General features: G+C 50.3%; 1 protein-coding gene across 1 annotated transcript in view; it reads right to left on the minus strand.

The window, feature by feature from the left end:
• Positions 1 to 259: 259 nt before the first annotated feature.
• LOC139541781 (adhesion G protein-coupled receptor L1-like) overlaps positions 260 to 17,054 on the minus strand; it is an 83,008-nt gene continuing 66,213 nt past the window's right edge. The window contains exons 20-29 of the mRNA XM_071346727.1: positions 15,266 to 15,486; positions 14,995 to 15,061; positions 14,805 to 14,896; positions 13,851 to 14,019; positions 9,986 to 10,141; positions 8,391 to 8,487; positions 6,370 to 6,492; positions 5,694 to 5,714; positions 4,105 to 5,154; positions 260 to 3,948 (exon numbers count right to left, since the gene is read on the minus strand). Of these exons, the coding sequence (XP_071202828.1) occupies positions 3,104 to 3,948; positions 4,105 to 5,154; positions 5,694 to 5,714; positions 6,370 to 6,492; positions 8,391 to 8,487; positions 9,986 to 10,141; positions 13,851 to 14,019; positions 14,805 to 14,896; positions 14,995 to 15,061; positions 15,266 to 15,486 (2,841 nt within the window). The 3' untranslated portion in view covers positions 260 to 3,103. The remainder of the gene's footprint in view (positions 3,949 to 4,104; positions 5,155 to 5,693; positions 5,715 to 6,369; positions 6,493 to 8,390; positions 8,488 to 9,985; positions 10,142 to 13,850; positions 14,020 to 14,804; positions 14,897 to 14,994; positions 15,062 to 15,265; positions 15,487 to 17,054) is intronic.

The following is a 17,054-nucleotide window of genomic DNA, read 5'->3' on the forward strand; positions in this document are numbered from 1 at the left end:
TAACCTCACATTCTATACCAGTCTGACTGACAGACAGACAGACGGCGTCATTAAACATTTACATTTTGGTCATTTAGCAGACTCTCTTATCCAGAGAGACTTACAGCCAGGGCATTCAACTAAGCTAGATAAAACAACCACAGATCACAGTCATCACATGTGAAAACTCTCCTCAGTAGAGAAGCCCTCAGCAGAAGCGGTGCTAGTAAGAAGAGACGACAGCAATGAGAGTACAAGAAAGACACGTACGACAGTAAGGTACACCGGCAAAGGTTTGGTTACACAGTTTAACTGGGGTTAACTTCAGTAGCAATACAAGACAAGTCAGAGCACAGGTGGATCTATGTACAATGGACGATCATCCTCATTATGTAGGTATTGTTTACAGTAGGAGAGTTCCGGGTTAGAATCACCTCCATTCTATAGAGTTCCGAGCTCATTGTTCTGTTGCCGTGACAACGTAGAAGGAAGGCAACAACGTGTTCCGTCGCCCGACAGTCTGTAGAGGGGAGGGGCCTGGGGCTAGATCTCTAGGAGAGACGGGATTGGTTGGAGCACTGGGAAGGGCAGAGGTGTGGGTAATGTTCCCACCTCTTTGTTTGGGGAAAATCTACAACTGTTAATTTGTACAAGGGCTGTGGTAGTCACACACACACACACACACACACACACACACACACACACACACACACACACACACACACACACACACACACACACACACACACACACACACACACACACACACACACACACACAAACACACACTCACACTCACACTCACACCTACAAACACACAGACACCCCCCCCCCACACACAGACACACACAGAGACACACACACACACCTTCCAAACTCTTCTAATAGTCTTTCAAAGCCTATATAAATTCATGCACATTTCTTTGAAAACATTTTTGGCAACAGAAGTTCTCCTCTGATATTAGTGTCCCAAATGGCACCCTATTTACTATGTAGTGCACTGGTCTAATGTAGTGCACTAGATAGGGAATAAGGCTCTGGTCTAAAGTAGTGCACTATATAGGGAATAGGGCTCTGGTCTAATGTAGTGCACTAGATAGGGAATAGGGCTCTGGTCTAAAGTAGTGCACTATATAGGGAATAGGGCTCTGGTCTAAAGTAGTGCACTATATAGGGAATAGGGCTCTGGTCTAAAGTAGTGCACTAGATAGGGTACCATTTGAGATGCACTCCCTATTGAGGGTGAGAAACAACTAGTCAATCAATCTTTTGATTAATCAACCAACCAATCGATCAATCAACCAACCAATCAACCAACCAATTGATCAACCAATCGATCAATCAACCAACCAATTGATCAATCAATCGATCAATCAACCAACCAATCGATCAATCAATCGATCAATCAACCAACCAATCGATCAATCAACCAACCAACCAAACAATCGATCAATCAACCATCCAACCAACCAACCAATCGATCAACCAACCAAACAATCGATCAATCAACCAAACAATCGATCAATCAACCAATCGATCAATCAACCAACCAATTGATCAACCAACCAACCAATCGATCAATCAACCAACCAACCAATTGATCAACCAACCAACCAATCGATCAATCAACCAACCAATCGATCAACCAACCAATTGATCATCAACCAATCGATCAATCAACAAACCAATCGATTATAATAAACTCTGTAAATGGATTACGGTTGAAAAATTCCAGTAACTTTCCAAAGTTATCCAGAAAATCCCAGTTGTAGAATTCAGGATTTGCTGCTCAGGCCGGATTCTATTCTGTCCGGATTCCAGAAATCTGCCAAACGGGATTCCTGGATGTCTTAGACATTTGGGGAAAGTTCATTTTTCGACCGCAGTTAAACAACTGGTTAAACAACTGGTTAAACAACTGGTTAAACAACTGGTTAAACAACTGGTTCCAAATGATTTAACACCAATGAGAGGAAAGACACACAGGGGTAAAAGAGAGGGATGGGGAGAGAAAAGAAAAAGGGAGGTGAAAATGGATCACGTATTAAAACAGAACATGAGAAGGAGACCAGCTTGTGATGACCAAGAGATAAGAGACAGGGAGGAGCCTTCATCATCATTTCAGGTGTCATGAGGTGATCATCATCATCACCATCACCATCATCATTACCATCATCACCATCACCATCGTCATCATCAATACCATAACCATCGTCATCATCATTACCACCATCACCATCATCATCACCATCATCATCATTATCATCACCATCATCATCACCATAATCACTATCATTATCATCATCATCATTATCATCACCATCATCACCATAATCACTATCATCATCACCATTGTCATCATCATCACCATAATCACTATCATCATCATCACCATTGTCATCATCATCACCATCATCACCATAATCACTATCATCATCACCATCATCATCACCATAATCACTATCATCATCACCATCATCATCACCATAATCACTATCATCATCACCATCATCATCACCATCATCATCATTATCATCACCATCATCACCATAATCACTATCATCATCACCATCATCATCACCATAATCACTATCATCATCATCATCACCATTGTCATCATCATCACCATCATCACCATCATCATCACCATAATCACTATCATCATCATCATCATTAGCATCACCATATCACCATAATCACTATCATCATCACCATCATCATCACCATAATCACTATCATCATCATCATCACCATCGTCATCATCATCACCATAATCACTATCATCATCATCACCATAATCACTATCATCATCACCATAATCGCTATCATCATCACCATCACCATAATCACTATCATCATCATCACCATAATCACTATCATCATCATCACCATAATCACTATCATCATCATCACCATCGTCATCATCATCACCATCGTCATCATCATCACCATCATCATCTTCATCATCATTATCATCCCCATCATCAATTTAACAATAGCCAGCAAAATCCATCACCATTATAATTGTCTTTATCAATGATTATGATCATTAATATCATGACTGCAACAATTGTCTTCTTCTTCCTCCTCCTCCTCCTCCTCCTCCTGATCACCACCGCCCTAGTCACAGGCTCGTCACCCGTTGCATCTGTCCTTCATCGTCCTCGCTGGCGGGCTCCGTGTATACCAACTCCCCATTAGCCGTGAGGGGTGTGAGGGGTGGGGGCTGGTAGAAAGTCTGCATGTGATTAGGCCTGGGGCCCAGAGGGGGTCGTCCCAGGCTGTAGGGGACTTCCAGAGGGGGTCGGTGGGGTCGAGGGGTGGGGCTAACCTCTGGTTGACCTTCGGGGCTGCTGTCAGGATAGGACGACAGGAGTAGGGGCGGAGATTCACGGGTGTAGAATCGTGGTGGCGGGGGCGAGTTTCGGGTGTAGAGCTGGGGGGAGTCGCTTCGAGTGTAGATGTTCGGGGGAGAATTTCGGGTGTAGACATTTGGGAGGGGGTCGTTTCGGGTGTATATACTTGGTGGTGAATTTCGGGTGTAAATATTTGGGGGTGAATTTGGGGTGTAGGTATCAGGAGGTGAGTTTGTAGTGTAGACATTTGGGGTGTAGGTATCAAGGGGTGCATTTTGGTTGTGGGTGAAGACGGGGGAGGGGTTAGAATCCTGGGTGTAGATGGGGGAGGAGTCAGGGTCAAGGTCAGGGGTCACGGGGTCATAGCTGTCAGGGTCGTCCGGGTCGCTAAGGTAACGGACGGACTGGGTGCTCCCTTCCTCCATCCTCCTCTCCTTCCCTCTGTTCCACCCCTCTATCCCTCCATCTCTCTGGTCATTGAGTAACTGCTCCTCCTTCTCTCTCTCCATCCCTCTCTCCTTCCACCCCTCCATCCCTCCATTTCTCTGGTCATAGAGAAGAGAATCCTCTTTCCCTCTCTCCATCCCTCTCTCCTTCCACCCCTCCACCCCTCTCTCCTTCCACCCCTCCACCCCTCTCTCTTTCCAACCCTCCACCCCTCTCTCCACCCCTCTCTCTTTCCAACCCTCCACCCCTCTCTCTTTCCAACCCTCCACCCCTCTCTCTTTCCAACCCTCGACCCCTCTCTCCACCCCTCTCTCTTTCCAACCCTCCACCCCTCTCTCCACCCCTCTCTCTTTCCACCCCTCCACCCCTCCATCCCTGGGGTCATAGAGAAGAGGTTCCTCCAGGGCTTTATACAGGGGTTCTGTCTCCAGAGGCGGAGGAGGAGGGGGAGGAGGAAGCGGCCTATCCCGGTAACGGTCCCTCTCCCGCTCGGAACCCCCCGCGCCACCCGGCTCAACACCCCCGCTGCGGTGACGGGACAGCGTTCCGCCTCCGCCCTGCTGCTGTTGCCGCGACAACGTGGAATGTGGGCGTGTGGTCTGCGTCTGCAGCGACGCCTCCTGGGGGCGTGTCTGTCTGTCCTGGAGGAGGAGTCTACGGGAGAGGGTCCCGCCCCCGAGCTGCAGTTGGCTCCTGATGCTCTCCTCCTGGCGTGTGTGTGTCGGCACGTCCTGCTGCGGACGAGGTGTGTGTGTCGGCACATCCTGCAGCGGACGAAGTGTGTGTGTCGGCACATCCTGCAGCGGACGAGGTGTGTGTGTCGGCATGTCCTGCAGCGGACGAGGTGTGTGTGTCGGCACGTCCTGCAGCGGACGAGGTGTGTGTGTCCAGACGTCCTGGCGCGTGTGCGCGTGCGTCGGCTCTTGGTCATGTGTGTGCGTCGACACGCGAGCTACCGTCCAACTGTCGTGGGCGGAGGGCTGTGGGCGTGTCAGTCGGTCCAGGGGGCGTGCCAGGCTGCCGTAGCGTTCCGCGGCTGCAGTAGCGGCGGCTGCAGCCGGCCTCAAGTTGCTCTGAACCAGCTCTGAGATGATCATGTTCTCCAGGACCGCCGCGTCCGATAGGTTCCTCCGCATTCCGCCTCCGTGAGGCTCCACCTCCAGCCCCACGGCGGCGTGGGGGGTGAGGGGGGCGGGGGAGGCGTCCTCCCCCCCTCCTCCTCCCTCCCTGAGGAGGTCTATGCTGCCCCCCACCCCGGACCGAGGCCCCCCACCACCCCCACCCAGACCCTGCAGGGTGAAGCTGTTGGTGCTGTAGCCGCCGTTCAGACAAACACTGTCCATCTCCTGGCTCTGAGACAGGACGTCACCTTCTGGTGGCCGGGGGGGAGGAGGAGGGGGAGACATGGCAGAGAGAGAAGTACACAGTTAGACAACTGCCCTCTGGTGGAGAGAGAGAGACGTACACTTATTGATTATCCAGAGTCCATATATTTAGGCTGATCATATTTTTCTACCTCTTTTTTTAATGTATAAAGTTAATTACCAACTGATACAACCAACACATATATATGATATTATATCTGTAAATACAACAGACAGACTGATACAAACAACACATATATATGATATTAAATCTGAAAATACAACAGACAGACTGATACAAACAACACATATACAGTATATGATATTATATCTGAAAATACAACAGACAGACTGATACAAACAACACATATATATGATATTATATCTGAAAATACTACAGACAGACTGATACAAACAACACATATATATGATATTATATCTGTAAATACAACAGGCAGACTGATACAAACAACACATATATATGATATTATATCTGTAAATACAACAGGCAGACTGATACAACAGGAAGTAAAGGAGGAGGGCGTACTCTGTATGTCTCTGAAGGTCCCTGTAGGACAGGCCAGGACAGGCCAGGACAGGACAGGCCAGGACAGGTCAGGACAGGACAGGACAGGAAAGAGTGACAGTCAGAGACAGACTGACAGACAACAGACTGACGTTTTAATAACGTAAACATGCAGACTGAACTGAAAATAAGAATAAGGCAGAGAAAGAGAGGAGAGAGAGAAAGTCAGACAGACAGTCAGACAGACAGGTAGTGAGATAGAGAGAGAGACAAAGAGAGAGAGAGAGAGAACGTCAGAGAGACAGACAGACAGACAGACACAGAGAGATGGATAGATAGATAGATAGATAGATAGATAGATAGATAGATATACAGATAGATATACAGATAGATATACAGATAGATAGCCAGCCAGCCAGCCAGCCAGCCAGCCAGCCAGCCAGCCAGACAGCCAGCCAGACAGACAGACAGACAGACAGACAGACAGACAGACAGACAGACAGACAGACAGACAGACAGACAGACAGACAGACAGACAGACAGACAGACAGATAGATATACAGATAGATATACAGATAGATATATAGATAGAGAGGTAGAGAGATATACAGATAGATATACAGATAGATATACAGATAGATATACAGATAGATATACAGATAGATATACAGATAGATATACAGATAGATAGATGTACCAGTAGAGGTGAAGAGGCCAGGGGAGGGCTGGCTGTAGCCCTGAGCCAGTAGGCTGTCATAAGGAGAGACTCTAGGGTGAGTCTGTAACACTGGGTTAGTCAGGAAATGGTTACCCAGGCCAGCTAGAGAGAGGGAGAGAGGGAGAGGGGGAGAGAGGGAGAGGGGGGGAGAGAGGGAGAGGGAGAGGTGGGGAGAGGGGGGAGAGAGGGAGAGGGAGAGGGGGGAGAGAGGGGGGAGAGGAGAGTTAAGGAAAGAAGAAAAAGGAAAGACGCTAAAAGAAGAGAACACAAAATGGGAGGAAAGAGGAGAAAACCAGAGGACTAGAGGACTAGAGGAGAGGACTAGAGGACAAGAGGACTAGAGGACTAGAGGACAAGAGGACTAGAGGAGAGGAATAGAGGACTAGAGGACTAGAGGACTAGAGGACTAGAGGAGAGGAATAGAGGACTAGAGGAAAAGGGGATGAGGAGGAGAGAAGATAGAAGATAGAAGGAGGAGAGGGCTAGAGGAGAGGACTAGAGGAGAGGACTAGATGAGAGGACTAGATGAGAGAACTAGAGGAGAGGACTAGAGGAGAGGACTAGATGAGAGAACTAGAGGAGAGGACTAGAGGAGAGGACTAGAGGAGAGAACCAGAGGAAAAGGGGATGAGGAGGAGAGAAGATAGAAGGAGGAGAGGACTAGAGGAGAGGACTAGAGGAGAGGACTAGAAGAGAGGACTAGAGGAGAGGAAAGAGGAGAGAACCAGAGGAAAATGGGATGAGGAGGAGAGAAGATAGAAGGAGGAGAGGACTAGAGGAGAGGACTAGAGGAGAGGACTAGAGGAGAGGACTAGAGGAGAGGACAAGAGGAGAAGACTAGAGGAGAGGACTAGAGGAGAGGACTAGAGGAGAGGACTAGAAGGAGAGGACTAGAGGAGAGGAGGCTGAGAAGGAAGAGAGGGCTAGAGGAGAGGACTAGAGGAGAGGACTAGAGGAGAGGACTAGAGGAGAGGACTAGAGGAGAGGACTAGAAGGAGAGGACTAGAGGAGAGGACTAGAGGAGAGGACTAGAAGGAGAGGACTAGAGGAGAGGAGGCTGAGAAGGAAGAGAAGACTAGAGGAGAGGACTAGAGGAGAAGAAAGAGGAGAGGACTAGAGGAGAGGACTAGATGAGATGACAAGAGGAGAAGACTAGAGGAGAGGACTAGAGGAGAGGACTAGAGGAAAATGGGATGAGGAGGAGAGAAGATAGAAGGAGGAGAGGACTAGAGGAGAGGACTAGAGGAGAGGACTGGAGGAGAGGACTAGATGAGATGACAAGAGGAGAAGACTAGAGGAGAGGACTAGAGGAGAGGACTAGAGGAGAGGACTAGAGGAGAGGAAAGAGGAGAGAACCAGAGGAAAAGGGGATGAGGAGGAGAGAAGATAGAAGGAGGAGAGGACTAGAGGAGAGGACTAGAGGAGAAGACTAGAGGAGAGGCCTAGAGGAGAGGGCTAGAGGAGAGGAAAGAGGAGAGAACCAGAGGAAAAGGGGATGAGGAGGAGAGAAGATAGAAGGAGGAGAGGACTAGAGGAGAAGACTAGAGGAGAAGACTAGAGGAGAAGACTAGAGGAGAGGACTAGAGGAGAGGACTAGAGGAGAGGAAAGAGGAGAGAACCAGAGGAAAAGGGGATGAGGAGGAGAGAAGATAGAAGGAGGAGAGGACTAGAGGAGAGGACTAGAGGAGAGGACTAGAGGAGAGGCCTAGAGGAGAGGAGGAGAGGACTAGAGGAGAGGACTAGAGGACTAGAGGAGAAGACTAGAGGAGAAGACTAGAGGAGAGGAGGAGAGGACTAGAGGAGAGGACTAGAGGAGAGGACTAGAGGAGAGGACTAGAGGAGAGGACTAGAGGAGAGGACTAGAGGAGAGGACTAAAGGAGAGGACTAGAGGAGGAGGAGGAGAGGACTGGAGGAGAGGACTAGAGGAGGAGGAGGAGAAGGAGGAGAGGACTGGAGAAGAGGACTAGAGGAGGAGGATGAGAAGGAGGAGAGGACTGACCTCTGTTGAGTGTAGGTGTGTTGTTGACATCAGCAGCTATGAAGGAAGACTCAGTCTGTCTACGCACCGTATCGTTCCACATCCTCCTAATGCGACTCTGCAACACACACACACACACACACACACACACACACACACACACACACACACACACACACACACACACACACACACACACACACACACACACACACACACACACACACACACACACACACTTGGTTTACAACACACTCAAGGATTTAATCAGGATGTGTCACTATGTGTTTGTGTACCTGTCTGTTAGCAGCAGGACTGCGTGCCGTTGTGTGTGTGTGTGTGTACCTGTCTGTTAGCAGTAGCCCTGCGTGCCGTTGTGTGTGTGTGTGTGTGTGTACCTGTCTGTTAGCAGTAGCCCTGCGTGCCGTTGTGTGTGTGTGTGTGTACCTGTCTGTTAGCAGCAGCCCTGCGTGGCGTTGTGTGTGTGTGTGTGTGTGTGTGTACCTGTCTGTTAGCAGTAGCCCTGCGTGCCGTTGTGTGTGTGTGTGTGTGTGTGTACCTGTCTGTTAGCAGTAGCCCTGCGTGCCGTTGTGTGTGTGTGTGTGTGTGTGTACCTGTCTGTTAGCAGTAGCCCTGCGTGCCGTTGTGTGTGTGTGTGTGTGTGTGTGTACCTGTCTGTTAGCAGTAGCCCTGCGTGCCGTTGTGTGTGTGTGTGTGTGTGTGTGTACCTGTCTGTTAGCAGTAGCCCTGCGTGCCGTTGTGTGTGTGTGTGTGTGTGTGTGTACCTGTCTGTTAGCAGTAGCCCTGCGTGCCGTTGTGTGTGTGTGTGTGTGTGTGTACCTGTCTGTTAGCAGTAGCCCTGCGTGCCGTTGTGTGTGTGTGTGTGTGTGTACCTGTCTGTTAGCAGTAGCCCTGCGTGCCGTTGTGTGTGTGTGTGTGTGTGTGTACCTGTCTGTTAGCAGTAGCCCTGCGTGCCGTTGTGTGTGTGTGTGTGTGTGTGTACCTGTCTGTTAGCAGTAGCCCTGCGTGCCGTTGTGTGTGTGTGTGTGTGTGTGTACCTGTCTGTTAGCAGTAGCCCTGCGTGCCGTTGTGTGTGTGTGTGTGTGTGTACCTGTCTGTTAGCAGTAGCCCTGCGTGCTGTTGTGTGTGTGTGTGTGTGTGTGTACCTGTCTGTTAGCAGTAGCCCTGCGTGCCGTTGTGTGTGTGTGTGTGTGTGTGTACCTGTCTGTTAGCAGTAGCCCTGCGTGCCGTTGTGTGTGTGTGTGTGTGTGTGTACCTGTCTGTTAGCAGTAGCCCTGCGTGCCGTTGTGTGTGTGTGTGTGTGTGTGTACCTGTCTGTTAGCAGTAGCCCTGCGTGCCGTTGTGTGTGTGTGTGTGTGTGTACCTGTCTGTTAGCAGTAGCCCTGCGTGCCGTTGTGTGTGTGTCTGTGTGTGTGTGTGTACCTGTCTGTTAGCAGCAGCCCTGCGTGCCGTTGTGTGTGTGTGTGTGTGTGTGTGTGTGTACCTGTCTGTTAGCCGTAGCCCTGCGTGCCGTTGTGTGTGTGTGTGTGTGTGTGTGTGTGTACCTGTCTGTTAGCAGTAGCCCTGCGTGCCGTTGTGTGTGTGTGTGTGTGTACCTGTCTGTTAGCAGTAGCCCTGCGTGCCTGGTTGGTACTGCAGTAGCGGCTGTTGGCCCGTAGGGCGGCGCCCTTCACAGAGCCAGGTGAACTGGTGGTGGAGGAGCAGTCACAGCACTGAGAGTGACGCACACACTTCCCATAGTCCTTATGGCCCTGGACAAACATGAAGACACCATATATACTGAAACACAGCAAATATAATACAATACATGATCAGCCCCACCTCTTCCTGGTGAGTAACAGTATTGAGACCCACCTCTTCCTGGTGAGTCACAGTACTGAGACCCCACCTCTTCCTGGTGAGTAACAGTATTGAGACCCACCTCTTCCTGGTGAGTCACAGTACTGAGACCCCACCTCTTCTTGGTGAGAGACAGTATTGAGACCCCACCTCTTCCTGGTGAGAGACAGTACTGAGACCCCACCTCTCCCTGGTGAGAGACAGTATTGAGACCCCACCTCTTCCTGGTGAGAGACAGTATTGAGACCCCACCTCTTCCTGGTGAGTAACAGTATTGAGACCCACCTCTTCCTGGTGAGTCACAGTACTGAGACCCCACCTCTTCTTGGTGAGAGACAGTATTGAGACCCCACCTCTTCCTGGTGAGAGACAGTACTGAGACCCCACCTCTCCCTGGTGAGAGACAGTATTGAGACCCCACCTCTTCCTGGTGAGAGACAGTACTGAGACCCCACCTCTCCCTGGTGAGAGACAGTACTGAGACCCCACCTCTTCCTGGTGAGAGACAGTATTGAGACCCCACCTCTTCCTGGTGAGTAACAGTATTGAGACCCCACTTCTTCCTGGTGAGAGACAGTACTGAGACCCCACCTCTTCCTGGTGAGTAACAGTATTGAGACCCCACCTCTTCCTGGTGAGAGACAGTATTGAGACCCCACCTCTTCCTGGTGAGTCACAGTACTGAGACCCCACCTCTTCCTGGTGAGTCACAGTATTGAGACCCCACCTCTTCCTGGTGAGAGACAGTATTGAGACCCCACCTCTTCCTGGTGAGTCACAGTATTGAGACCCCACCTCTTCCTGGTGAGAGACAGTATTGAGACCCCACCTCTTCCTGGTGAGTCACAGTACTGAGACCCCACCTCTTCCTGGTGAGTCACAGTAATGAGACCCCACCTCTTCCTGGTGAGAGACAGTATTGAGACCCCACCTCTTCCTGGTGAGAGACAGTACTGAGACCCCACCTCTTCCTGGTGAGAGACAGTATTGAGACCCCACCTCTTCCTGGTGAGAGACAGTATTGAGACCCCACCTCTTCCTGGTGAGTCACAGTACTGAGACCCCACCTCTTCCTGGTGAGAGACAGTATTGAGACCCCACCTCTTCCTGGTGAGTCACAGTACTGAGACCCCACCTCTTCCTGGTGAGAGACAGTATTGAGACCCCACCTCTTCCTGGTGAGAGACAGTATTGAGACCCCACCTCTTCCTGGTGAGTCACAGTACTGAGACCCCACCTCTTCCTGGTGAGAGACAGTATTGAGACCCCACCTCTTCCTGGTGAGAGACAGTATTGAGACCCCACCTCTTCCTGGTGAGTCACAGTACTGAGACCCCACCTCTTCCTGGTGAGAGACAGTATTGAGAACCCACCTCTTCCTGGTGAGAGACAGTACTGAGACCCCACCTCTTCCTGGTGAGAGACAGTATTGAGACCCCACCTCTTCCTGGTGAGAGACAGTATTGAGACCCCACCTCTTCCTGGTGAGTCACAGTACTGAGACCCCACCTCTTCCTGGTGAGAGACAGTATTGAGACCCCACCTCTTCCTGGTGAGTCACAGTACTGAGACCCCACCTCTTCCTGGTGAGAGACAGTATTGAGACCCCACCTCTTCCTGGTGAGAGACAGTATTGAGACCCCACCTCTTCCTGGTGAGTCACAGTACTGAGACCCCACCTCTTCCTGGTGAGAGACAGTATTGAGACCCCACCTCTTCCTGGTGAGAGACAGTATTGAGACCCCACCTCTTCCTGGTGATTAACAGTATTGAGACCCCACTTCTTCCTGGTGAGAGACAGTATTGAGACCCCACCTCTTCCTGGTGAGAGACAGTACTGAGACCCCACCTCTTCCTGGTGAGTCACAGTACTGAGACCCCACCTTTTCCTGGTGAGAGACAGTATTGAGAACCCACCTCTTCCTGGTGAGTAACAGTATTGAGACCCCACCTCTTCCTGGTGAGAGACAGTATTGAGACCTCACCTCTTCCTGGTGAGTAACAGTATTGAGACCCCACCTCTTCCTGGTGAGAGACAGTATTGAGACCCCACCTCTTCCTGGTGAGTCACAGTACTGAGACCCCACCTCTTCCTGGTGAGTAACAGTATTGAGACCCCACCTCTTCCTGGTGAGAGACAGTATTGAGACCCCACCTCTTCCTGGTGAGAGACAGTATTGAGACCCCACCTCTTCCTGGTGAGAGACAGTATTGAGACCCCACCTCTTCCTGGTGAGTAACAGTATTGAGACCCCACCTCTTCCTGGTGAGTCACAGTACTGAGACCCCACCTCTTCCTGGTGAGAGACAGTATTGAGACCCCACCTCTTCCTGGTGAGAGACAGTATTGAGACCCCACCTCTTCCTGGTGAGTAACAGTATTGAGACCCCACTTCTTCCTGGTGAGAGACAGTATTGAGACCCCACCTCTTCCTGGTGAGAGACAGTATTGAGACCCCGCATCTTCCTGGTGAGAGGCAGTATTGAGACCCCACCTCTTCCTGGTGAGTAACAGTATTGAGACCCCACCTCTTCCTGGTGAGTAACAGTATTGAGACCCCACCTCTTCCTGGTTAGAGATAGTATTGAGACCCCACCTCTTCCTGGTGAGTAACAGTATTGAGACCCCACCTCTTCCTGGTTAGAGATAGTATTGAGACCCCACCTCTTTCTGGTGAGTGACAGTATTGAGACCCCACCTCTTCCTGGTTAGAGATAGTAATGAGACCCCACCTCTTCCTGGTTAGACACAGTATTGAGACCCCACCTCTTTCTGGTGAGTGACAGTATTGAGACCCCACCTCTTCCTGGTTAGAGATAGTATTGAGACCCCACCTCTTCCTGGTGAGAGACAGTACTGAGACCCCACCTCTTCCTGGTGAGTAACAGTATTGAGACCCCACCTCTTCCTGGTGAGTAACAGTATTGAGACCCCACCTCTTCCTGGTGAGTAACAGTATTGAGACCCCACCTCTTCCTGGTGAGTAACAGTATTGAGACCCCACCTCTTCCTGGTGAGTAACAGTACTGAGACCCCCCCTCTTCCTGGTGAGTATCAGTATTGAGACCCCACCTCTTCCTGGTGAGTGTACAGAACAGTATTGATACCCCTCCTACATTCTTAGTGAGTGTACAGTACAGTGTTGAGACCCCACCTACCTTCCTAGTGAGTGTACAGGACAGTATTGAAACCCCACCTACCTTCCTAGTGAGTGTACAGAACAGTACTGAGACCCCACCTACCTTCCTAGTGAGTGTACAGAACAATATTGAGACCCCACCTACCTTCATAGTGAGTGTACAGAACAATATTGAGACCCCACCTACCTTCCTAGTGAGTGTACAGAACAATATTGAGACCCCACCTACCTTCCTAGTGAGTGTACAGAACAATATTGAGACCCCACCTACCTTCATAGTGAGTGTACAGAACAATATTGAGACCCCACCTACCTTCCTAGTGAGTGTACAGAACAGTATTGAGACCGCACCTACCTTCCTAGTGAGCGCACAGAACAGTATTGAGACCCCACCTACCTTCCTGGTGAGTGTACAGAACAGTATTGAGACCCCACATACCTTCCTAGTGAGTGTACAGCACAGTATTGAGACTCCACCTACCTTCCTAGTGAGTGTACAGTACAGTATTGTGATGAGCAGAGCCTGGGCCGTGTTAAGGGAGGAGAAGAGGTAGGAGAGGAGGAGAGAGGGAGATGAGAGGAAGACGAGCCCCAGAGACCAGGTCACCACCAGGAGGAAGAGGAGGGTGAGCGAACCCACAGTCCACGCTCTGTAGAGAGGGAGAGAGGAGGGAGGAAGAGAGGAGAGGGAGGGGGAGGAAGAGAGGAGATGGGGAGAGGTTTCGAGGCAGGGAGGAGAGAGGGGTGGGGGTTAGGGAGGAGAGAGAGAGGGAGGTGGGGGTTAGGGGGGAGAGAGAGAGGGAGGTGGGGGTTAGGGAAGAGAGAGAGAGGGAGGTGGGGGTTAGGGAGGAGAGCGAGAGGGAGGCGGGGGTTAGGGGGGAGAGAGAGAGAGGGAGGTGGGGGTTAGGGAGGAGAGAGAGAGGGAGGTGGAGGTTAGGGGGGAGAGAGAGAGGGAGGTGGGGGTTAGGGAGGAGAGAGAGAGGGAGGTGGGGGTTAGGGGGGAGAGAGAGAGGGAGGTGGGGGTTAGGGAGGAGAGAGAGAGGGAGGTGGGGGTTAGGGAGGAGAGAGAGGGAGGTGGGGGTTAGGGAGGAGAGAGAGAGGGAGGTGGGGGTTAGGGGGGAGAGAGAGAGGGAGGTGGGGGTTAGGGAGGAGAGAGAGAGGGAGGTGGGGGTTAGGGAGGAGAGAGAGGGAGGTGGGGGTTAGGGAGGAGAGAGAGAGGGAGGTGGGGGTTAGGGAGGAAGAAGGAGAAGATTTCATGTCATATTATTTTGACATAACGTTTCATATAAGCCTCACATCTTCTAATTTTCCATTATTTGAGTCCTCTGTTACTTCTTCCTGTTTCTACCCCTTCCCATGAGCCTCTCTGTCCCTCCCTGCCCAAAACAAACAACCAATCATGCCTGTCACATTTGTGCCAGGGGGCGGTGCTCACCTGAGGTTGTCGTGACGACTGGAGTCGGGTTTGAGGGCGGAGGAGCTGTGCACCATCTTGTGAAGAGTCATCACCAAGACAACCAGGTTCAGCTGGGGGTCACAGGGTCAGAGGTGAGAGGTCAAACTCGTGCGTGTGTGTGTGTGTGTGTGTGTGTGCTCACATGTGAGAGTATGTGTGTTTGTCTCACCATTATAATGACAGATACAGGACCCAGGAAGCTCCAGATGAAGTAGTTGTCCATCTGCAGCCAACACCTACACAAACACACACACACACACACACACACACACACACACACACACACACACACACACACACACACACACACACACACACACACACACACACACACACACACACACACACACACACACACACACACACAATACAGCAGAGATTTCAAATCAATACTCACACACACATCCTCCCCCCCACCACACACACTCTCTGCCACTTACACGGTCCGGGTGCCGTAGCCCCTGTAGTCGATGGCGGCGGAGACGGCCACGACCACCCCTGGCAGGAAGTAGCCGCAGAGATAGAAGTACTTCCTCCTAGAGGTCCGTCCTTCAAAGAGCTCCCCCTGCAGTAAGTAGAGTTCCACTGCCTCCAGGCATAACCAACAGAACACAGAGAGCAGGGAGAAATGGAGCAGACCGGCAAAGACTGGACACGCTACCTAGAGAGGGGAGGACAGAGGGAGGAGAGGGGGAGGAGAGGGGAGGACAGAGGGAGGAGAGGGGGAGGAGAGGGAGGAGAAGGGGAGGAGAGGGGAGGACAGAGGGAGGACAGAGGGAGGAGAGGGAGGAGAGGGGGAGGAGAGGGGAGGACAGCGGGAGGAGAGGGGGAGGAGAGGGGGAGGAGAGGGCAAGGAGAGGGGAAGAGGGGAGGAGAGGGGAAGAGGAAGAGAGAGAGGAGGGGGGAAAGGAGGAGAGAGGGAGGAGAGAGGGAGAGGTGGAGAGGGGGAGGAGAGGGAATTCAATTAAATTCAAAATATTTTATTGGCATGACAAAAATCCCTCCATTCACTCTGCTGAAGTAACAACACACGAAGAAACATTGAAGAACATTTCAGTTAACTGACTGGATCAAGAAGAACTAAAAGTTCTGTACTGAGTCTTGTCCCCTCATGAGAACTAAAAGTTCTGTACTGAGTCTCGTCCCCTCATGAGAACTAAAAGTTCTGTACTGAGTCTCGTCCCCTCATAAGAACTAAAAGTTCTGTACTGAGTCTCGTCCCCTCATAAGAACTAAAAGTTCTGTACTGAGTCTTGTCCCCTCATAAGAACTAAAAGTTCTGTACTGAGTCTCGTCCCCTCATAAGAACTAAAAGTTCTGTACTGAGTCTCGTCCCCTCATGAGAACTAAAAGTTCTGTACTGAGTCTCGTCCCCTCATGAGAACTAAAAGTTCTGTACTGAGTCTTGTCCACTCATAAGAACTAAAAGTTCTGTACTGAGTCTCGTCCCCTCATGAGAACTAAAAGTTCTGTCCTGAGTCTTGTCCCCTCATAAGAACTAAAAGTTCTGTACTGAGTCTCGTCCCCTCATAAGAACTAAAAGTTCTGTACTGAGTCTCGTCCCCTCATAAGAACTAAAAGTTCTGTCCTGAGTCTCGTCCCCTCATGAGAACTAAAAGTTCTGTACTGAGTCTCGTCCCCTCATAAGAACTAAAAGTTCTGTACTGAGTCTCGTCCCCTCATAAGAACTAAAAGTTCTGTACTGAGTCTCGTCCCCTCATAAGAACTAAAAGTTCTGTACTGAGTCTTGTCCCCTCATGAGAACTAAAAGTTCTGTACTGAGTCTTGTCCCCTCATAAGAACTAAAAGTTCTGTACTGAGTCTTGTCCACTCATGAGAACTAAAAGTTCTGTACTGAGTCTTGTCCACTCATAAGAACTAAAAGTTCTGTACTGAGTCTTGTCCCCTCATAAGAACTAAAAGTTCTGTACTGAGTCTTGTCCCCTCATAAGAACTAAAAGTTCTGTACTGAGTCTCGTCCCCTTATAAGAACTAAAAGTTCTGTACTGAGTCTTGTCCCCTCATAAGAACTAAAAGTTCTGTCCTGAGTCTTGTCCACTAATGAGAACTAAAAGTTCTGTACTGAGTCTTGTCCACTCATAAGAACTAAAAGTTCTGTACTGAGTCTTGTCCCCTCATAAGAACTAAAAGTTCTGTACTGAGTCTCGTCCCCTCATAAGAACTAAAAGTTCTGTACTGAGTCTCGTCCCCTCATGAGAACTAAAAGTT

Source organism: Salvelinus alpinus, chromosome 2, assembly GCF_045679555.1.
Source record: "Salvelinus alpinus chromosome 2, SLU_Salpinus.1, whole genome shotgun sequence".
NCBI classification, from domain to species: domain Eukaryota; kingdom Metazoa; phylum Chordata; class Actinopteri; order Salmoniformes; family Salmonidae; genus Salvelinus; species Salvelinus alpinus.